The sequence below is a fragment of the Lonchura striata genome, chromosome 3 (genome assembly GCF_050655825.1).
Source record: "Lonchura striata isolate lonStrDom1 chromosome 3, ASM5065582v1, whole genome shotgun sequence".
Lineage (NCBI taxonomy): Eukaryota > Metazoa > Chordata > Aves > Passeriformes > Estrildidae > Lonchura > Lonchura striata.
In genome coordinates, this window is record NC_140705.1 from 67,168,205 (window position 1) to 67,192,203 (window position 23,999).

At 35.3% G+C, this 23,999-nt stretch overlaps 1 protein-coding gene across 2 annotated transcripts in view; it reads right to left on the minus strand.

Annotated features, from left to right (window-relative positions):
- Window positions 1–23,999, minus strand: part of FMN2 (formin 2) — a 162,496-nt gene that overhangs the window by 103,419 nt on the left and 35,078 nt on the right. Inside the window, exons 5-8 of one of the 2 annotated variants that reach the window (XM_077782126.2) lie at window positions 21,731–21,792; window positions 9,191–9,223; window positions 4,413–6,088; window positions 3,242–3,386 (exon numbers count right to left, since the gene is read on the minus strand). In XM_077782126.2, the coding sequence (XP_077638252.2) occupies window positions 3,242–3,386; window positions 4,413–6,088; window positions 9,191–9,223; window positions 21,731–21,792 (1,916 nt within the window). The remainder of the gene's footprint in view (window positions 1–3,241; window positions 3,387–4,412; window positions 6,089–9,190; window positions 9,224–21,730; window positions 21,793–23,999) is intronic. The other variant, XM_085576737.1, reaches the window with a different exon arrangement.

Below are 23,999 nucleotides of genomic sequence, written 5' to 3' on the forward strand. Positions count from 1 at the left end.
AGGAGACACATACTGGGGGAAAACACCCTACCTAACAAAACTTGTAGTCTAAAGAGCTAAATTTTGGTAATGTAACAGGGACTTCTAATGAAAGTCAGACCACTTTAATAGGTATTAATGGCAGCCCCACCATACAATACAGCCTATAAAGGAGTTTGAAGATTTAGTAGGCATTCCTATTGAGTGAGCCTGCACACATTTACGGCAGCTGAGAATTTGATATATATTTGCATTAAAGCACAAAATAAATCACAGTTTGTGCCATAGCACCAAATAAGAGGTGGTAAGAATAAAATCAGCTCTATTCACAAATAAATAATAATGCTTCATTCTTTCTCTTTCTTTAAAGTTCTGGAATGGATTTTAGTGGAGCCTAGTATTGAATAATACTAGGTGTAATGATTTTTTTAAAAGTTTTAGAGATTTATATTGTATTACTTGATCATGATCATGCTGAGAAAAAAATTACAACCAATAGTTGGGTAGGGTGAAATGAACTCATTCATTAACAAAAAATCCCCAATCAACCCAGAGCAATAAGAATAATTTTACCACTTAAAAATTATATCATTTCTATCTATATACATACACAAGAAACATATGCATAGTCTCTGGCTTACACAATGAAAGCTCTGTGTGGAGGACAGCAGTGTACTTCAAAATCATTAATCTTTCACCCATTAAAACATCCCAAAACTATCAAATCTTTCTACAGATTAGCTAGATTTCTCCCTCCTGCCACGTGTAAAAATACATTTTTATTTCAGCTTGCAATAAAACCAGTTTTATTAAAATCATGTGTTTATACAGAGTACCATATACTTTATAAACTTGAAAGTTATCTGTACATTTTTTCATTACTATTATTTTCAGTGTAGCCAGTGCTTCACATCCAATCCGTCTAAGCAATACATTCACTAACCAGACCCTGCACATCAACACAAGGAGCAAAAACAATTGCCAGACAAGAGCTTTTTGGGAAAGCAGAAGAGTGAGTCCTGGTTCTGTTCTCTACAGTGCTTCTTCATAGTTCAACAGGTGACAAAACACATCTGCTTTTCATAACATGTCCCTGTAAAAATCACTTTAGAAGCACCATTTGTAAGATCTTTATAACAACTGTTACTCTCACAGAAGCCATGTAAAGTCAGTAACCATTTAAACTGCACTTGGTGCTCCCTGTAAAAAACATGTGGAATTACAGCTGTGCTTTCCCCAAATAACTGTTTCCTCTCCTAAACAGGGATTGACTTCATTATCCAAGTGTTTGCTACACTATAGATTAAGAGAATTCTAAAATGATGTCCTGTATTCCAAGTTGCTGAGGCGGGTGTATGTGGAATATATTTGTGAAGCTGTTCTATTTCAATTGTCTTATGGCAGTACTCTGAAAAGCCCTAACTGGATTCTCACATATGACTTTGACATCTGCAATAAATGATAGCTCTAACCATAGTTCTAATGAAAGCCCGTTTATCTGTTTAGTCAATCTTTTCTCCCCAGATACTACAATTCAACAAGCCAGACTTCTCTATTAGGCAATTTCTGTCTATTTCTGAGAGCAGTACATTTGTTTATCAGAGGAAGAGAAACAGAATTATCTTCTGTGAATTAAGGTGGCTCACAGGAGTGTTTGTCCTAGGTGACAGCAACTACTTTGATTGCCTTAAACTTCTGTGTGGAAATTTCTGTCAGAAAAACTTGTTCTTTTCAAAGAAGTTAAGAACAATCCGTCATTTTAATTTAGCTTTCACTACATTTTTTAACTTACTGACAACATATCTAGGTTTATGACATTGCAAGAAAAATAAATATTTAGTATTAAAATCCAGATCTAATATTCATAATCACGGTCTGTCTTTAAGCTCTTTTTATGTTACAGAAGTAAACAGACATGATTTCCACTCTGTTGGGAGATTTTCATCACCAAATTTTATGCAACTTTCAGGGACACATAACATCACTTTTGCATTCCTTTTTTTACTTAAACAACTATGATAGTAATTAAGCTAAGAATAATATATAAAAATGGCTTTTTCTGGAAGGAGGAAAGAGGAGCAAAGGTCTTGCAATTTACTGCAGGACAGCAGCATAACAATGGAACCTTACATTTTCTCTCATCCCAGTTAGTACAGCCTAGTGCAGCACAGTTGTATGTGCATTTGCACTATCCTTTCCATCCATCCATTGTTTTTATCCAACACCTCAGGATAATCATCCTAACTACATTACCAGTCCTGTTGCCTACCACAGGCTGTCAGCACAGAAAAGCACCCAGCCAAAATGTGTCTATGGGGACAAGATCTCCAGAACCAAGAAGTGGAGTATTAATGCATCATATTCAGATATAAGGTCTGTTTGTATCCCATGTGGAATGAAATCTTGCACAGCACTAACCTGCACTGATGGAAAGAACTGACTAGTTTTTGAGTACAGGAACATGAAACCAAGATAAAACAAGAACTTTTACTGCTTTTCAGGAACCCACATAAGACCATCCCCCTTCTCTGACCTGAAAGTTTTATTGAAAATTACTTAGCATATCACTACAATTTTTACACACATACCAAGAAGATTACAGCCAAATAGTCATGTAAACATTCAGATTCAATTCTTTTATGCTGGGGTTTAAACTTCTACATTTTAAAGTATTCTTCCCATTTTTATTATATTGAACACCATTCTGTCTCAAGAAAGTGGTTTGATTAATGTTGGATTTTTCCCAGCTGTGCTTGTCATTTATTGTCTATATAAACTTCATATTCTTTATATACATAAACACAACACAAACCTAAAACCATTCTGATTGGTATAACACTAGGAATTAGACTCTGAAGCATAATTTTTCTCTGAAGTCATGATACTTCATATGCAACTCATTATTTAATGTATAAAATTAATCAGAATAATATATATACTACTCCTTTCACATCTGCAGTCAATTTCAAAGCATCATATATGCACCTAATTATTTTAGTATTATTTTTCTTATAGTGGATAAAGCAAAGATATTTTTAAGAAAATATATACTTGAAAAGTAATTTATGTAAAAGAAATCTTCAGCCTTTAACATGTACAACTTTGAAATACATCGTACATTCCCTCCTCTTATTTTTCTATAGTGTGCATTTATATATGGTAACAATTCCACACCAGACACAATTCATCTCAGCTGCATGCAAAAATCTGTCTTTACGTAAAAAACAGCCTACAAAAGATCTGAAATTAAATGAGTACTCACTTGTTTAGTCTTTCTTTTTGTAATGGTGTCCGAAATAGGTTTCTTCCTCTCTTTAACAGCTGTTTTAGAAAACAGTTCTTCAAACTCATGATAATCTATGGAAGGCTCTTCAATTTTTTCCCACACAAGTGAAGCACTAGAATCTCTAAAGTTAAGCAAAAGACCTATGTAGGGCAATGTCAAACTAAATAAGGTCATAAATGGAGGAATTAAAAAAAATAAAATAGCAATTTAAACGTTGTTGTCTAAATTCTACTAGCAGCATTTTGATAAAAAACTACTGTTGATTCTTCTTCATACTTCTGGGTTTTCTTATTTTTTCATGTGTGATATGGTCAGGCTTATTTATATTCACCCACTCTACATACCTAGGAGTAAAAATAGACTGTATATAGACTATAAAATGTACAGACATGGACAGGAAGGGAAGTAGAAATAGACAGTTATTTACTGACCACCTGTGTGACAGTGGCAAGAACTTGCAAAGAAAGAATAAACTCATAATTAAAAAACAGCAGATGGGTTTTATAATTACTACTCAGAGAGATAAGAAAAATATTTTTAAGAAAACTTTTATCGTGACCAGCAATGATGTTTTACAAAAACCCCAAAAAACATCAACTGAAACCAAGTCATATCCAAGTAAGGGCTATCAGAATCGCTTTATGCAAATAAATTGCAGATTGAATCTGAGTCTGCTGAGTGTACAAGGTGAAAAAAAGGTATTTCAAGGTCACTGAAGAAAGGAAAGAGGACAGAATATGTTCAGCACAGATTAATCTAGAAAGAAGATACTACCAAAACTTGCAAGCTGCTCCGGAGAGAGACCAATGCTACTTCAAAATTTGAGGGGAATCAAAAATACAACATTTTGAAGAACATTTCACAGAACACTTGGTAGCACACCATCACCCCCGGATCTCTTATCCACATGTGATATGTAGCCCCAAAGGACACTGAAATCCCTACAGAGCTTCCATGTGCAAACGACTTTGGCGCACTTTAAAGAAAATGGGCACCCTACTTGAATATCCAACTACACATAAAATCCTATTTCCACCCATGTTCTCTCAAAGACCTACCTAGCAGGAAAGACTTTTGCTGATGATAGTTAATACTATCAAGAAAGCCATAAAGCAAAACCACCACTCTACATAACTCTATGACTTACGTTTTACTGTGGAGCTGAATTCTTGTCCAGTAAAGAGGCTTCATTGGCCGAGTAGGCTCTATTACGTGTTTCCTGCTCCCTTTTTCCTGATTCATCCCCATTGCAAATAAACCAGATGGTAATGGAGGAGGAAGAAAACCACAGCCCTGTGGGACTGCTGGGTAGCTGCTACCCTGGACTTGTGCTGGAAGGGGTGGTGGGGCTGGAGGAGGTATCCCTAACCCAGGCAAAGGAGGGGGTGGTGGAGGGACACCAGCACCAGGCAGAGGTGGTGGAGGGGGCACAGCTACACCAGGCAGAGGCGGTGGAGGGGGCACAGCTACACCAGGCAGAGGCGGTGGTGGGGGCACAGCTACACCAGGCAGAGGTGGTGGAGGGGGTGGTGGGGGCACAGCTACACCAGGCAGAGGTGGTGGAGGGGGCACAGCCACACCAGGCAGAGGTGGTGGAGGAGGTGGAGGGGGCACAGCTACACCAGGCAGAGGTGGTGGAGGGGGTGGTGGGGGCACAGCTACACCAGGTAGAAGTGGTGGAGGGGGTACAGCAGCAGCAGGTGGTGGAGGAGGAGGTGGTGGAATTCCCCCTCCAGGCAGAGGTGGGGGAGGTGGTGGCAGTCCTGCTCCAGGAAGAAGTGGTGCTGGGGGTGTCAATCCCAGGCTGGGCAGAGGAGGAGGTGGAGGAGGGACATCAGCTCCAGGTAAAGGTGGTGGTGGTGGAGGGGGAGGTGGGATACCCCAACCAGGCAGAGGAGCTGGAGCTCCTGCTCCAGGCAAAGGTGGTGGTGGAGGTGGTGGAGGGTATCCAGGACATGGAAGGAGAGGAGCTGGAGGCAGAGTCGTTATCTCCCCACTTGGCAAATGTGGAGGAGGAGGGAGAGGTGACATCATGGCACCTGGTAAAGAGTGGTCCAGGTGTGTCACTGCTGAGACAGCAGAAGAAGAGAGTCCTGAGCCAGGTAGAGGTGGTGGCAGTGGTAATTCTGCCACAGACATGGGAATAACATGTGCTCCAGACAGGGGGGCAGCCTGTTCAGTCAGTGGCAGCGATGGGGGAATGCTACATGTGGGCTCTGGGGGCAAGGAAGGAGGATGTTCACTACGAGTTACATCTACAGTACTTAGAGGCTGATGGGAAACTGTCATTTCAGTCTCTCCTTCAAATGCAAGGGACAAATCAACTTTGGGTCCTGGAAGAGGTGACTGTGGTATACTCTGTACTGATTGGCTTGCATCCAGTGGCACTGAAATTAGCTTCGGTGACAGAATTAAGGAGATTTCAGAGCAAAATGTGGGCTGTAGTTCTAGAGCTGGCAAATTCTGAGTAGTTCCTTCACTTTTACCCCCTTCCAAGTGCGGTGGTGGGGGTGGCTGTGGCAGTGCACTGGCTGAAGGCATTTTATGTGTTAAATAATCCTCTGTTGGTGACGTTTGTACAGATCTCGCCTGTGACACAGTCCTGGGTGTGGTCTCCTCTTCATTCCTTTGAAGAGTCACACTGCTGAGTTCCCCAGAGTCTGCATGTGCGTGCTCATTTTCCTGCTCCCTCCCAGCAGTCTGTACCTCTGCGGCAGGAAATTGTTTCTCTAGTTCTGCAATTTTTGTCCTCAGATCCTCAATAGTTTGTTCAAGTTGTTGGATGACACTGGCACGCTCCTCAGATTTCACCTCAAAAGCATCCTTTCAAAGAAAACAAATAATAAGCTCAAAAGAGGATAACATTCATCACCATATAAAAACTAAATTTGGATCAAGAATACTAGTATTCCAGAGGTTCAAAAATAAGAGTTATGTCAAGGCTTTAAAAAGTGAGAAATCATTTTGGCTAGCTACATTTTAAGTGGAAGAAGATTAAGAAAATTACTTGCTTATATATAGTACAAGCATATTTTAGACTGTGATTATACTTGTCAAAAGCAGAAATCAGTAGCAACCCCTCCCTCCCTGCAAATACTGACAGAAAATAACCAACCGCTGAGCACAAGTACTGAAAGCATTTGCCTACACGTGGATATGAAGACATGGTGGTGGGAAGGTTCAGCATTACTTTAATTCTGTTAATTGGAAAAAAATGTTAAGTGTTTCTTTAAAGGGACGACCATGAGCAGCAAACTCAGCATAGTATTGACTGCTGCATTTCAATATAAACCTTAATGGTACAACACAGATCAGGAATGCAGAACACTACAAACACTATCTTCTGGAAAGCAGATAAATCTCAGAACAGAACAATTATGCTTTTCTCCAGACAGCATGACTAGGAAAGAAAAGAAGAAAAAAAGGAGAACTTTCATCCTACTTCAAATGGATAACTCCTCTGCCAAGTGACAGACTGTGATAGGAAAGATTCCTGCTTGGAATGGTTATTCTGTATTTGACATGTTACACATTTTTTATCTCTTTCTCTAAAGCATCCGATTCTGCTTGCTGTAGACTAAGTAGAGGAACCATTAACCTTAAAGACACATTAATTCCTACAAATTTAAAGAAATACCTGTAATAAACTGTACTAAATTTAATGGCTATGTCCTTTCATCCAAACCTGCCAGAAGAAGTAATCTTGTCTAAAAATAGCCATTTGTGCTTATTCAGGATTGATGAAAATATAGACTTTATCTTATAACAAAAATATCTTCTAATAAAAATAATTTTCTATCTACATATATTTACTATTTATTGCTTTTGTTTCTTCTTTCAATTTAAAATATTAACTAGCACTTCAAGTATTTATTTGAATTAAGAGGGTCATGCAACAGGTTTTACAAGTGGCTACAGCAAAACTCAAGTGGCTTTTTATTTCCTCTTAGCAAATCGTATGCATCTCAGATGAGACCATAGGCTTTCTTAATAGGAAATATTTAAAATATTCAAATTATAGGTTTTGTAAAGAAGCCTACAAATAAACATACAATACTTGTTATACCAATTGCCTTGATTCATTTCGGGAAAATATTTTTCTCATCTTTTGGCACATGAAACTATTAAAGGTAATTTTTTCTTCATGGAAAAGAAAGTTATAACTTCCAGCTGGGGATTATTAATAAAATATAATGTTCAATAATAGTTTAAAACTGTTTCTGCAGAAAATCTGTTTTCAGACTTAAAATTTCAATTTCTTATTTATTTCAGAATTTCTTAGATGCCCTAATGCAATCCCAGAAGTAAAGCAGCAACAACATTTAAACCAGTTATTGCTTGATTTTGAAGTACCGTTATCAAAAAACTTACAATCTCTTAGATTGTTTGAACTTTTTGGAACAGCAGTTTGAACAAAAGGTTGTGTATTACTACTAGGTCTCCCCACCACAGGTTGACAAAAAATGTAAAAAAGAGAAAGGAACATGAAAAAATGAATAGTGAAGGAATTAACACAGACATAATAACAAACAGTACAATAAGAAGCAAAAAAGGCTGATAAAGGCATTCCCATTGCAATTACTCGTGGTGCTTCAGTCCATCCAGTTTCCATAAATAACTCAATACTTCATAGCAGCAACAGTTTTGTTGAAGAATTTCTTAATAAAGGAGAAATACAATATTGTTTATCCCTTTCTTTCATCTACTCTTATCCCCCTACCAGTCACCTGCAAATACAATAAGGCCTATGAGTTCTTCAAAAGGCAACACTATCAAAGGAAATGTGTTGCTAGGCCACACACCAGTTTTCAGCTGACATCAAATCCAGTTTCCCCAGACTGTAATTCTCCTAAGCTCCCATTTTATACTGTAAGAACACTCCACAAGGATTTTATAAGAGACACAGTAAATTCATTTCTGCCATAAACAAAGTGCAGCCAACAGGATTAGGCACAATATTCAATGGCTCTGAAGAGATTTGCCTTAAAAATGGCTGATCTCAGAACAGTTCACTGTTTTAAACACTCTTTTAGTCGGGAGATTAGATTCAATTTTTACCAAGAAAAAGTAATTCTTCAATACAGTAATTCTATGTTAGCTGCAGAAAAAACCTAGAATCCACTCTTCTACAAGACAATTTACCCTGCAGATAACGAAATATCTTTCAAGAGAAGAACTATTTTATAAAGTTTTTTAAAAATAAGCAATGCAATGAGATGAATTAGCAATTCAGACAAGAAATGAAAATGTCCTGGATGAACTAAGGGGGCTACTTAGCCATGCCCTAAGAAGCAGCATTTCTGCTATCCTTGAGATACAGCATTTCAAATAAGCTGTTGATTTCCTATTTTGTTATACCTAACAATCATCAACATATCCAGGTTTTCATAGAAACAGCATTAGTATGAACAAACAAGACTTTGATGTGAATGAAGAGATATTTATCCAGAGGATATGATGTACTTAAATTTATTTGGTCTAAAAAACAAGGAAACCAAAAGCAAAGCAAAACACAACCCCAGTATTTATGTGTTTCAGTAATTATTTTAGACAGACATTTTTCATTTAGGCTTTTAAGAAGCCCTCAGAGCAGTTTAATTAGATTTTTGCCTTTGTCCTAGTTCAAAGTTGACCTCTAGATTTCAAAGGGCTTATCAAAGAAGAAGGAAATCAAGACCTTATAAATCCAATCAGAAATGAATATTCTACTATTTCCTTAGAGAATAAGCAAGAGAATACTTAATTTTTCATACATGTAAAAGATGGTCAAAAGCTGTTGACAAGGATCAGAAGACTGAGATTAAAAAACCCACACACACATAATGAAAAGAAGCTTCATTTTCAATCCAGGGGACAATTCCACAGCAGAAACCTATGGGGTTTAAAAGAGATATGAGCAAACTCTGTCTTGTCTAGAGTTCTTACCCAGGACCCAGGTACTGTGGAACAGTCTTCTTTCTGTAAAGAAAGAAAGAAAGGTGGAAGCTTAACCCTTGCTTTATCCAGGTGGCTTGAGAATGAAAGAGTGAACAGGAAAAAGCAGTTCAGAGGTGTGTGGCTATAGAGCAGTGCCCAGCATGTCTCAAACAGGCTGTACATGTTCCATGTGCAATGAGTTGGATACTCAATCTGGCACAGATCTCTTTGGGCTGCACCAACAAGATTGTGTGTAAATGGATCTGGAAATATTTGCTTTGCTGGCTAAAGGTTGTATGCTTGGATCTGCACGTGTACATTGCATAGAACTCATTCCAATCTTGTCATGTTTTCCACATGTGCATTTCAGATGTACAGCATAAAGCTGATCTATATAGACAGAACATGTCCAGGATCTTCAAACATATAAAAGATCAGAGTGCAGCTACCTCTTTCTATGGAGTTGACAACCTAGTTTGTCAGATGAGTGACTGAAACCTATAGGCCCTTCTAAAACTAAATTTCCAGGCCGGAAAAAACCCCCACATCTGTAAAATTTAGCCATAGGCTATGTATGTATAGACATGCATATATGTGCGTCTCTATAATATACTTGTCTATATCTTTCTAACTCAGCTTTCACTCACTTACATGCTTTATGAAGTCATAAAGTATCTTTTTTAAATAAAATAAACATAATGACAGTTCTTGTTGGTTATATTAGCATATATGAAAAATAAAGGAATATTATAGCATAGTTTTAGAAGTTAATACCTTACACTATTACAAGTCAAAAAGTTGCATCAGCAGTTTGATAATTTTCAGCAATTTGTCACTTAGAGTCATGAAATTTCCTCTCTGGATGGAATTTATATTTAGATTATAGGATTATATTTGCTTTGATTTCTCTTTTTTTTTTTTTCAAAAAGCTCGACTTTTTAATTTCCCTACATCACAATTCACTAATCAGAGTCTATGCTGCTACCTAGTTGCAAGAACAAACAGGAAATAGAGGTATACAGTGAAACAGAATTAGGACGGCAAAATAAGGCCTCTCGGGTCTTCTAGTAAGTGTGCCTGGGGGCACTTGGTGGCACCAGCAGTGCTGCACAGGAACTTGGAAGGATGCTCTTTCCAACCGCTCTGTTAATAAATGCTGCTTTTCTACGCGAAGTGAAACATTTTTGAACGCGCACGCTCACCGAATGGCACAAAGTAGAGCCACAGTAAGAATTTAATTCAGTCAGAGAAATGTGATCTCTAATCAGGTTTCTCTCTTTAAAGCTGTCTCATTTTCAAAGCTACTTCTTGCAACTGTAGATCGACCTTAAGAAAAGGAGACACAACATTTAACAGGCATTTTTAGTGCTACAGTCATTGGTAAATGAGAAGTACTGGTGGAGACTTGATTTGCATTCAAACAAACTAACATCCATCTAATTAATTATAACATTTCACTTAATCTCAAGGCCCATTGCAGCATTTTATTTTTACAGCAGTAGAAATTGAGTCAAAAGTTGGCAAACTTGCCAATAGCATAAGGGAGAATTGCTGAAGGAGTAGAATTAGTATGGGATACTAGTTTCTTCCTCAGACTATCTGATTAAACCTTTTTGAAGCTTTTACTATTCTGAGGGTGCACAAGGGGTACACTTTTTCACAGTAGTCCATCTTTCTTCCTACAACCACAAGGAAGTGATGCAGAGGTCCCCAGTATAGCAATGAACAAGCAAGCCCTGAAACAAAAACAGTGTTGTGCATTGCCCGTCTGAAGTCATAAAACTTATTTGGTACGTGTGAGCTACTCTCCCACTCTGTGACACATTGCAACAGATGGATTACACCAGCCTGCACAAGGCTGGCAGTGGACTATGTAGCTCTTCCTGTCCTGAAGAGCTGGGACACATCTAATCAATCTACTGGTTTTGTCACACCTATTGTGTGTGACAAAAAACCCCAAACCATTGCATACAGAGATCAATAATTATTGAAATTTTGATAGTTCAAATAAACTAACACAGAATCAACAGGGAACATACACCTTTGAAGAAAGATGCATGCATTGCAAATGATGACTTGGAAAGCTGGAAGTCAGAGGAAAAATGAGCTTAGTTTCTTGAAGTTTCTGTTCCTGAACAGTTTGAATTCCTTATCCCTGAGCTAACCATATTTCAAGGGATAAGATCTCAGTTCTATACATTACCCATTTAAATAAATAATCAACTTGAGATACATCAAAGATTGAAAGAGTTTTCTCTCTTTAAGGTGTAACTCTTAATTTAGTGGAAAAATAACCTTAGGTTATCCCCAGGTTTTACTATGATAGAAACCTCAAAAGAATTTTCATAGACTACAGACTAGACAAGGTAAAATAAAAATCTCACAGAACCACCGACCACCCGAGGAGATGCATAGGAGTCAAGTTTAATTTCTGTAGTATTACACAGTATTACTTTAAACCTTCACAAATAACACTTTTGGAAGCTTAACCCTCACTATCCTGGTAGCTTGAGTATGAAAGAGTGAGCAGGAAAAAAAATACAGTGAGAGGTGTATGGCTATAGAAGAGTTTCCAGCATTTCTCAAACAGACTGTGCATATCCACATGCAATGAGCAATGTTCTGACTATTCAGGCTGAAAAACCAACCAAAAAGTCCCTCTCAAATTTTGAATGTTTCCGTCCTGGCCTAGATGAAATTTCATTATTAGCAAGGCATGAAACAATACAGAAATAAATAAGACTTAAAAAGGGGTTTACTATCCACATAGCTCAATTTAGCTCAGAAATTCATTTAACTATCACTCTATCACTCATCCAACATAAAACAAGCATGTAAATGGGACTAGGTACTGAAAGAAAAGCTGAACTTTATTAATTTTAATATAACATTATGTTACCTGTTTTTGGTATCTTTTAATTGTTGTTCTGTGGATTGCAAAGAGACTGCTAGTTCAGATGAAAAGATAACTAGAATCTAGCCACTTAAGTCAACAGTCTATAAGCAATAAGTACCTTAAAAGTCAAAGATTTCCTTAAAAGTTGGGATAAAAACTGTCTGGATTTATTTTCTCCTCTGTGTTAGATTGCTTACTGAAATGCCTAACACATGATTAATATGATTAATTGCTTCCTTTCTTCTGTCACCTGTGTTTTTTCTAAAGTATTTCAACTATGGTACTAAAGTGTTTGGTTAGTTTTCCTGTGTGTCCAGGCCAAGGCAACAACTCATCTCATTATGTTAAAACAAAATCTGGCATACCTTGAACATCACTGCATTGACATATTAGAGAAAGGTATTGAACACTTTCACCCCAGACCTCTCCCTGATTTTCAATTCCACTTGAATTGTCCAGCAACCTGGAAAGCACTGTGCAAACTAATTCTATTATTTTCATGCTCTTTATATGCAACAATTGTAAGCTTTTATGCTAGAAATAACAATATGGATTCTTTGAGCCAAAACGTGAACATTATTGGTTTAAATTTGAAGGGCTTGGAAAGCCTTTAAGCTCTAGTAGGGAAGATCAAGAAAGGCAATGATTTTTCAGATGAGCTTTGTCACATTCTGATAAGCAACTGTCCAGAGTATGATACTTCTACACAGTACTTGCCCTTTTCATCTAGAGTTCAGCCAGACCACAAAATGGGAGGTTCACATGTTGCTTTTGTCTTGGGCTTCCAATAGGGAATAAGCAGCAAAAAATATCCACAGTAAGAATAAATCTGCGTAGATACACTGAAGCATGAGCCTACTACTCACAACAGAAAAGGTTTGGAGAAATGGAAAGAGAGCCTCCACACATGTATCCATGAACATACTGAAGGCAGGGGCCTGAAAGTCACTCATCTTCTTTAACTCTTTAGAAGCATGAAAGCTATATTAGAAACAAAGCTGTATCACTTTGACTGAAAAAACTTTTAAAAAAGTCAATAGGAATAAAGTAATCAAAAATGAGCTTGAATTATTGAGAAGTTAATTAAAAACTTTCTGGTATCATGAACATAAAAAAAAAACCCCAATTTGTATATTTAGAAAAAGTTGAATAATCATAATGAGCAATTACACATTTTGGAATATGCAAGTTAGTTTTTATGAATAGTTTTGGGTTTGCTCTCTAAAAAATAAATACAAAGAAAAACAGGTATTCAAAATACAGAAAAGGAAATTAAAAGAGTTTTTACTGGTTTCACTTATACTAACTTAGGATGGAAAATGTAATAACTTTTAATCTAAATGTAAGTAGAAGATAAACTGATTACTCTGTCTTGTATCCAGAGTAGAAATTATTCTCAGCCTTACATTTAAGTTCTCATTTAGGTTTGGCAGTATATAATTGTTTGCTTGGTTTTCTTTCCTTTCTTTTTTTTTATTATTTAGAGAATTTTTAAGTTAAATGAGTACTTATTTTTACTAAGAAAAGCATTTCTTATCTCCCTTCTACATAGAGGGTCCTGTATAAAATCTCAGGATTTAAACCACTAAAATGTAGCACTTGATATTTAATGCCAAGAGAAATATAAGAAGAACTTGAAACAGTTTTCACTTTTGTGTGGAGGAGATCTTTTAAATAGTTTAAGTTCATGTGCCAAATGAAATGTCCTGCTAGGAATGTTACAAAAAGTTTTCTTTTCACATACTGACTGATATGTACACACACACAGACTTACACACATATACTTTTTCCAAATGCTTTCCTGTATTTCATGTAATTTCTTCATTTATTCTCTTCAATTTCTGCGGAATTCTTTTTTAAAAAAATCTTGAGAGTAAATAGTATACTACCAAGAATATTCTACATAATCCAAGTGTAGTATGTTACCATTGAACAAACAAAATCTGTTTTCACCCCAAAAGATGAGAGAAATTTCATAAGTAAATAATGGAACTTACAGTACAAGTAATATTTTAGTATAAAAGGAATTTATAGATTTTCATCTGAAATACGATTTCTCATTTAAAGAATTTAAGAAAAAATTGTATTTTAATAATTAATGAATACAGTTTATACATTTTGCTCTAACCACTATTGTATAGATGACATAAGCACTACCTCAAATTTATCTATTTTCATAAGTAAGAACGGTGAGGAGTCAGAGGAGAAGAGTAAACAATTGACTTTTCAATAAATATATAGCTATCATGCATTTGCATTGACTTCTTCCTAAGGAAGTTACAGTACTCTGTTATTATTTTACAAGAAACTCACTGTAAAAGGCAAGAGAAGAAATGCATTAACACCTGGAATAAAACACAGACAGAAAAGCGATAATTCTTTCTATATAATCCCTATCCCACAGGTGTCCTTTTTCAAGAAGTGAAAGTATCTCACATAACAGTCAAGGGTTTAAAGCATTGCCAAACAATTCTTGTTAAAATAAAGTATTTTCTCGATTTTACTCTCATTCTCATTTTCCTCTCAATTATTGCCCAAACCCTAACAATGGTACTGCATGTCCAAGAATTTGTACCTAAAAGACAAAAAAAAAATCTTTGTCTAAGTATAAAGCATAGTCAAAACGGAAAAAGAAGAATGCTTATCATGATACAAGGATGCAAAATCTACATTATTACTATTGTTGTTACTATTATTAATATACATTCTCATAAAATCTGATGAAGAAGCTGTGAAATGAGATTAATTACAAGAACTTGACCCACATTTTCTGAAGAATTTTAATCAATATTGAGAGGACTTGAATCGGAAAAACTCACAGGAAATACAGGTTTTTAGAGCACACATTTACTCTCTTTTAGCTGTTATCAAAACATTGCATGAGAAACAGAGCAAGACTTGCCATTTTACCACAGACTAGGCAAAGCAGGAAATACATACCACCACTACCTCATACCCATACTCAGAGATGAGCAAAGTCCTGAGAAAAACCACCAAACATCAAAGCTAACCTTGCTTGGAGGAGGGCGTTAGTGGAAAAGAGTTTGTACATCGTGACCTCCTAACATCCACTCAACACTGAACTGTGCTGATTTTAATGTGTTTCAGAACTATGATATATGACTGTTTCAATAAAAGTGGAAAAAGAGAATAAAGAATCTTTGAAACTAAAATGAGCATAGAAGTACAACATCTTGACATTAACTTTAAGAACACAGATTAGAGAAAACAAATTTTAGTCTTGCCATGACTACGAGGAAGAGTGAAAAAATGGGTTATTGCAACTCCACTGAAAATAATATAAAATGTATTGTTTCTTTTAAAAAGGCAAACAGTGCCTTCAAGCAAAATAACAGAAGTCAATCCAAGTATTGTGAAGTCTGGATATAATACAAAACACTAATATTTGTTCTGAGAATTAACTGCTTACATTTTTCTACCACACAGGCATGACATTCTATACTCCTGTTTTTTCGTTTAAATATGTAGTCTGTGATTTATATTCTATGTATTTGTCAATTAATTATGTTTGATGCAATTTTTTTCCCTTTTTTTTTTTTAACTTCTGCCTCATCAGGCCTAGATAGAAAATGGGTTCACAATTGTGGCTGAAGAAACAAATTTCATCTTCAACAGAATATTGACATCTTTATTTAAATGATAGTAATTCATTGATAATTTTTTAATTATCACTCCAAAGATAGTCATCCAGAAGGCCAGTAGACCAAACCAAATGTTTTCATTTTACTGGTTTAAAAAAAACTAACTAACCAAAACAGTGACAGAGCAGTGCTTTCTAAATATTTAGTGTTTTGAGGGGTTGGGAAAGTAGAGGATCTGCTTTGAGAGATGCTCAGATTGCTAAATCTTGGTTAGATTAAATGAAGCAGCTGTATGTACATTCTAAAGGCTAACTTATTAATTAGCAGAAAGCCACTCCCTTGACTCGGACCAAAAAAAATAAAAAAAATAAAAAAAAAAAGAAATTTAAATTCCCGCTGTAGGGTGTCTGCAGGGCTGTCTGGGAATGACTTGCAAGTGCCTTGCAATCCATTCAAAAATACTTAACTGCCATCTAGTGGCTCAGTAGGCAGACTTCTTTAGGAAGTTCTTCAGACTCTCTAAATAAGTACTTCTTCCCTCGTTTCTGATATTTCTATTTGTCTTCTCGCCCTTCTTTCATGGCCAAAGGAACCCCAACAGTATCAGATGACAGTATTTAATTACAAACTGTCAGATGACAGTATTTAATTACAAACTGGCTGCTCGCCGTGTAGGCAGCAGCACAGATTGGAATGGACAGTCTCTGTTTAAGCTATAATAAGGTCTCAACTCAGACACTCTCCTTCATATGTCAAAAAGCTTAGTTGATTTACCTTCTACAGTTTTAGGAAATAAAACATCTATTTGTGCTTGTAAGGCTTTCTGAAAAAAAAATCAAAAATAAACTTGAAAAAGGCAGCATGCTTGAACTGAAAAGTACCTTTCAATATTAAGAATCTAAGAATGCCATCAATAAAACTTGAAACTTCTGCATAAAAATTATGTTTCATAAAATACTATGTTTCAACATAAAATACTTGATTTGCACTTAACTTGTCCTAGAGTTCGATATGGTTAAATTCCACTTTACTGTCTTTAGCAAAATATTCTACATTTCAGCAGTTCCTATAACCCTGGCAGTAAATTCTCCTACCAGGTTTGTATCACCTTGTTTCCTACAAACTTTCTTACCTTTCTTCATGTTTCTGATAAATCATCATTTACTCTAAATGCTAGCAAGAAAACACCATCTATCTACACATGCTTCCCAAAATTCAACTGCTTAAAGCTAAGCTACAGAATTCTAACATTGGATCTACAATTAGAATATAAGTTCCTCCACATCACATATTACAAAACTGGGTTTACATTTTGCAAGATAAAAAACCCCAGAGAAATACCACTGACTTCTTTAAACTTTTTTTTTTTCTGAATTTTGGGTATGCTGGCATGATTTTGCAGAAAGTTCACATTGGTACTGTTCTTAAAAGGAGATATACACTTCTATTCATTATCACTTGATTCATATGAAAACATCAAAATATATTATCTTCTGTCATAATCCTTTATTTCCTCAATGAGATAACTGTATATTATAGATCCTTTTGAATATGTCATACATTTTTTTGGTTGGATTTTTTTTACTCAACTATGCAATTTATTTTTCCCTGCTGAAATCTAAGACTCTGGCAGTCATCTTTGTAGGAAAATAATTTAGAGTAACTATTCATTGCTTCCTCAAACCTTCCCTTCCCCCTTACAAAAAGTAACCTGTCAAAAAGCAAAAGGATGGGAGGGGAATGACACTTCACCACAGGTTTTTTTTTAATATCTCAAGAAAGAACATGCAGAATTGGACGGTGTTTAAAGTGCCACAGCCACAGAGCTGTTTGTGAGCCAAAGAGGAAGGGTTCCCAATTTTCCTCAGGCTCCCGTTGAAGCCAGTGGTTCACTAGTCTTGTCTGTAGTTGGTCTATGTGCTGTAACACCAAAACCAAACAGGTTTTATACCAGACTGCAAGTGTCATAACAGTCTAAAGCAGGTTTATAAAATCTCACCTTTTAAAAAATTCTTTTGTTTCAGATTAATTTCAGAATAAACTTCTATCTACCTTCTTTGTCTTGCCTTCACCTATAAAGAATAATCCCTAAAATTTCTTTTAAGAGAGATCTTTAGGTAGCATGCATGTTTCTGAGACAAATTCTAGTGGTGACATTTTATAATAATGAAAAGTAAATTCCAGTCCCACCAACGTTTTATACTTTTTAAACAGACTGATTATGTATTTATCTTAAAGGATTTCAGAACCTTTTTTCTTGTATTACTAAGTGTCAAAATTGGAACATTTCCAATATCCTAAGCTATTACCCTAAGGAATAATCATAGTCAAAAACTAGTGTAAGAAGAAAGGTCCCTACTGAAAGAGGAGTCACCAGTAAAATGGAGTGGTTAGGAATACTCTAAAGATGCACTCCATGAGTCTGTTTTTATAAAGCAGAAAGTATCTTCAAGATGGCAAAACTTGGCTTGCAATTTATTTTTTTAAGATTAGCATTGTTTCCCTATGATATTGCTGGAAAGTATGCCTATAGAATATGCAGTAGAAACCCATCTTCAACAGCTCAGAACTGCCAAAATTTTGTCTGGCTTTTAGTACCAGTGGAAATACTTGGAATTCCAAAAAAGGCATATAATTTTGGCTGAGGATTTATTTGTTGGGTAAAATGTGGTGAACCAAACCAAACTAAGACAGAAATATTATGAGCATAAGAATTTTTTGATGACAAGCTTTTCTGATGTAAACATAGTTTAAATAGTCAGTGTAAACTATCTTATAACCAAACTGCTAAAGACTGCAACAGTCTGGCAAAACCTCCTCTCCTGAGGTGGGATTACAAGGACCAGGCACGAAGTGGCATGAAGTATTCATTATATCTGGATACTGACAAGTAAACAAATGTAATAAGGACTTTGTTTTTAAAATTGTGTGGTCCACAGAAAAGACTCTCATCACAAATGATCAAACATAGAAGTTTAAAATAATTTTATAATGTGGTGTATAAGAAAATGCTTTTAAGTGCCTTTCAAACAACTTAATGTTTCTGGCTCTGCGATGTCCCACTACTAACCAAAGCCTAGTTTACATGTACTCATTTTACAATTATTCTTTTTTTCTTAAGCTTTTTGATAAGGATCTATTTTTACCTACCATGTAAACAAAATCAAGCTACTCTGAAAAGTGAGTTAAAATGTAATGAAAATGGCAAGGACAGTACAAGAGATCAGGGGTACAAACAGAACAGAAATTGGCTCTTCCACAAAGAATGGCTGTTAAATTTAAAGATCAGGTTTGAAGCTGGAGTTTCTAAATTAGGCCACTCAATTTTCCTCTTCTTCTTTCTCTAAAGGAGTTAAGCCTAACAAAATGTTCTCTGTTCGTACTGGGAAGACTAAGCAGACATTGTTGCTATTTGGCATTTCAAAGGCAGGACTTGAAATGGCTGCCAATTTTTCTTACTTTTCTACCACTTAACAATTCCTGTATTAAAAGCAAGCACACCCCCACATCCTCATTTATATGTAGCTGTAATTTAGAAAAAATAGATATTTCTCACTCAAAAAAAACACTCTTAAAAAAGTTTAGAAAATATGCTGTAAAACACTCAGTTTATATATAAATTTGTAAAGACAAGAAAATGGAGAGGATATATATGAAGAAGCCTCTTCAAGTGACAACAAAGTATACAATCCAGGCTGTATTACTTGGGCATTAAATTTAAAATTATTCTGATTATTTTTGTTAATTGTTTATCCTGAGATAATTTATCACCACATCATTTTACAATTGTGCTCTGGCCAATAATATTTGATTATATTAATAGTATGTAGAAAATGTCTTTTCTCAGAGAAAGAAGAAGGAAGATGTTGTAAGAAGACTTAGTTTGTCAATTTAAATTTTAAACTAGAGCTCTCTTTTTTTATGTATGAAAAGAAAAAGAGAAAAATCACCTACTAGGCTAACTTTAGCCAACGCTTTATTTTTTCATAAATTAAAACTGCAGACCACACAAGAGGGTAGTTCTCTAATAGAAACATATTCATCACTTAAAAATTGTGCAAATAACACCAAGAATAATCTGATTGCAGTACAGGAATTACCTAAGAAACATGATGGCCATACTACTTTCTAGATGTTTTTATAGATTGATGATTTATATCTATGAACACCAATAGATAAGTAGAATATGCTTGACTGCTTGGGACACCACAGAAATAATTTAAACATATGACAACATGCTATCCACATACAGTTCCTCAAAAGAAAAAAATCGCCACCCTGATTTTTAAAATAAACCAGAATGATGATGACATAATACAGCAAAAACTTGAGATTAGTTTCTGCAAGTGAGGTAATCCTGTTAGTCCTGCAGGTCATTGATGAATAATAGTATAGAACAGAAGAAGTTCATGTTGCTGCCATAAGAGATCATCACAGAGTAAGAGGGATGGGGATATACTAAACACTAACAAATGGAATGCAGGGATTGGACAACATACTAGGTTAGTTCTAAAAATAAACTTCCCAATCACAAGTAAATGCCATTCAAGCAATCACACAGTACTCCATTGCTGCTGGCTAAACTTCATTCTCATAGGAATTCTCATATTTTATCTATTTAAAAAAAGTGACTACATATTCATAAACCTATTTCAATTACTTATATTTCCAATAAGAAAACCATTTATATAGGTCCTTCCTTGCAATGAATTATAATACTAGAGACTGATAAATATGCTCCTTACATGCGTCAACTTTCTGTAACTATAGGGGAAAAGTGCTTTTCCACAATTAATAATAGAAACCATTATTAGTGAAACCTGGGTGACTGAAATATAAAAATAGCATGAGAAAAATATATTTTAGGTTAAACTTAAAATACCAGAATGAAGAATTATTTTGTAATATTATTTTAATTCATGAGCTACAGTTTAAAATTGTTCCAGATTATGAAGTTAGAATAATTTAGCTAAGCAGCTAAATGAACTCTTTAAAGTGGTTTGGCAAGACAAGCCATAAAGGTAATACACATACTCTCCCCACCTATGGCTCACAAAATATGCGATCAAGCCCAAATGAAATTTACAGGTCTAATGTTCAGTAGTATGCATTTAACTTCACATTCCTTATTTTTCCCTGAAAAGCAAATTATAGACTATTTTCACAAATACAAATGCTGTTTGATATACAGTGATGCTTATATTTTCCTATCACTGACACAAAAAGCCCCAAAACAAATACCAAAACCCAAAAAAAAAACCCTTAAACACCACAATAAAACACCCAGCAAACCAAAAGAAACAAAAAATATCCCATAAAAAAGAAGCCCAAAACAAACCTAAAGGGGGAAACGAGGGAAACAAGCTGGGAAACAGAGGAGGAAGAGCAGAGACTCCAAGAGCTTTTGGTCACTGCTTGTTTTAAACCAAGATTTCAGAACTGAGCCTTCCTTCTAATGAATTCCACAACTGAATAGTGTTATCCACAAGTGAGATAAATCTGTTTCTTGTTGAGGAAACAGAATCTGAAGTTCCTCAGCCCCATTAAACTGCACCACCTTTTATAGAACATGCATGGTAACATGCTAAAAAAAATACAATAGACTGTATATCTGTGGCATAAGTCCAACCCAGACTGTCCCAGTATTACATTATCTCCTTTTCAAGTCCAGCATGCCCTCTAAACCTGTTCACATACTATCACTGCTGTAAGCTTGATGAGAGAGTCAGAAAATAATCCCTGCCACTATTAATTACATGCTCTTTTGTAGATTAACTATTATAATATGATATTTTATAAATATTCCTCTGCCATCAGAGGGTTAACTTACTTTTGAGTGGGCAGTAACATTTTGTAAGAATCACCTTAGGCAGGCAGGAACCTTCAATCCTTACACCTAGATACACTATAGACTATATAGAACACCCTCACTTTAGAATTTTTTTCATACAGAATATTTAATACACAAAACTATTTCAAAAATATCTGAAAATAAGTACTGCTTTTTTGCTCTTTTTGAAAACTGATAAAACATTTCTGTTAGAATCTTACCTGTGCCCGCTGTACACTATCTGTGCATTGCTTCTCTTTTTCTAGGACTGTAGATTTCAACTCTGAATTTGAAAAGAAGATACAGATTTTAAAATTATATAAATAAAAAAAACTCATTGATCTTTTGAAATACACATTAAGGAATTCATTAAAGGAGTGTCAAGTTAAAAGAATCTTAACTGTCCCATTTTCCAAAGGATCCCAAAAATTACCTCAAGATTACTCTTGCCAACTAAGTTTTCCTTTCTTCCACTACCACAGAAATTTGAAAACTCCACAATGACATAGCTACTAATAGAGATCTTAAAAATAGAGCAAAACATAAGACACTCCGCACCTATATCCTATTTCTTATTTTAAAACCAGATTACTTTTCTGACCTTAAAAACTACTCTGTGCCTCATTTTCCTTGCCTTATAGGAAATAATCAGGAAAAGGAAAACAAACAAGCAAACAACTCCACAGCAGCTACAAAGTGCAAAGATCTTTAATCAGTTTAGGAGCTACAGCTAATGATGCCTCTTTACTGATCATAGCCCAGTTATTTACACATAAAAAGAACAGAAGTGTTTTTCTTACACCTGCCCAGAGACTATAGGTGTGGCATCTTTCCTACATGTTTAAAGGTACCATTATTCAACAGGGAAAACTCTTGATTGTTTGCAGAAAGAGTGAAGCAGCTCTGAACCAGAGCTTCTGGATTTGTAATTTCTGGACATTTGGCCTCCTCACAGCTTTCTGACAATCCCAGCTGTTGAGAAGTGAGACATACAAGGAAGACGTTTCATTGCAAGTGTGAGTTATGTCACAGGGCTTGAAAATTAACAACCCACAACTTTTTTTACCTTGATATGGATAAACTGCATCTAGGAAGAAATAATTCCTCATTTAGATTTTAGATTTCTCTGTGTTTGAGAGAAGTGTTAGTATCTCTTTGATCTTTGCTCACAAGAGATTTATTCTATGTTGATTTTCTAGTGTTAGACATGCACCCGCAATGCTGAATATTTTCTGCTGTGCAAATTAGCACAACTACCTCCCTTACACAAAAGTGCTTAAGAAAAGAGGAACAGACCACGCCTATATACTGGTCAATATTTAACAATATGACAGCTTATTATCTAGCTTATTTTTACCTCAGAAATATTACCCTCCTAAAAAGGACCAAATTCATATTAGGTATTTCCAAATGTCTGTTTTTAAATAAATAACCAACCTAAAAAATCCCCAAACAACAATAATCAACCTGACCAAACACACTGCCCCAAAAATTCCCAACCACTACAACAGCCCTTTTCACACATTCAGCAATGCTTCACATGATACAGAGCATACAGCAACACTATTAAATACAAACTATACTAAACAGATTATTAACTACTTTGCTAATTTAGGATGGATTACCTAAAACCTTGAAGAATTTTGTCTCTTGACTTAAACCTTGAGGGCCTACTATTTTTCTAATGCTAATTTATATAATAAAAACAAAGATTCTATAAAAACATCCTGCTGCATCCTCTCTCAATCAATGCTTTTGTCTAAAATGCATGTTTTTGTTTATGAGGTATTTCTAATGTCAATATCTCTTTAATCCAGGCAGCAATAATTATATATAAAAAAATTACATAATTTAAACCTTAAAAAAATATTTGTCCACTATACACTGCAAAGGCGTAAATACACAAAATAACTTAGCCACAAATTTTGAAGACAGTGTTTATCCTCAGGTTTCACAAGACTCACCTCCAGCTTCTTTCAAATGGCAGGCATGTGAACAATTAAAGAAAGTTAAATTATTCATCTGCCTGAGTTGTATTCAAAAGAATTATAACTTTTCCTTTTCCTCCATGTCCTACATTGAAGAATCACACCAAAATTTCAATAAATACACCTTAAGAACTACTTATATTAAATTTAGAAAAACTCCCAATGCACAATTTTTGGCTTTGTTTCTAACTTTATTTCTTAATATTTTTGCAGTTTTTTTGAGAGGGCTGTGGATGAGAAAAGGAAGAGATAAGTCCTGTACACATTATATCTGTGTAGTAGTAGGTATAATAAACAGAAAAACACAGGATGGAAACAAATCACATACAAAATAAATACATTTTAAAATTAGTAGTATTGTCCTTTTGATAGAAATACTCTTCTAAGTGTATCTTTAAATTTCAAAATATTTTATGTTATCAACATTCTTCTAGATTTTAGAGAAACAAAACTCTTGTTGACTTACACTAACCTCTGCTGGGTTAAAACCTCAAAACAATTT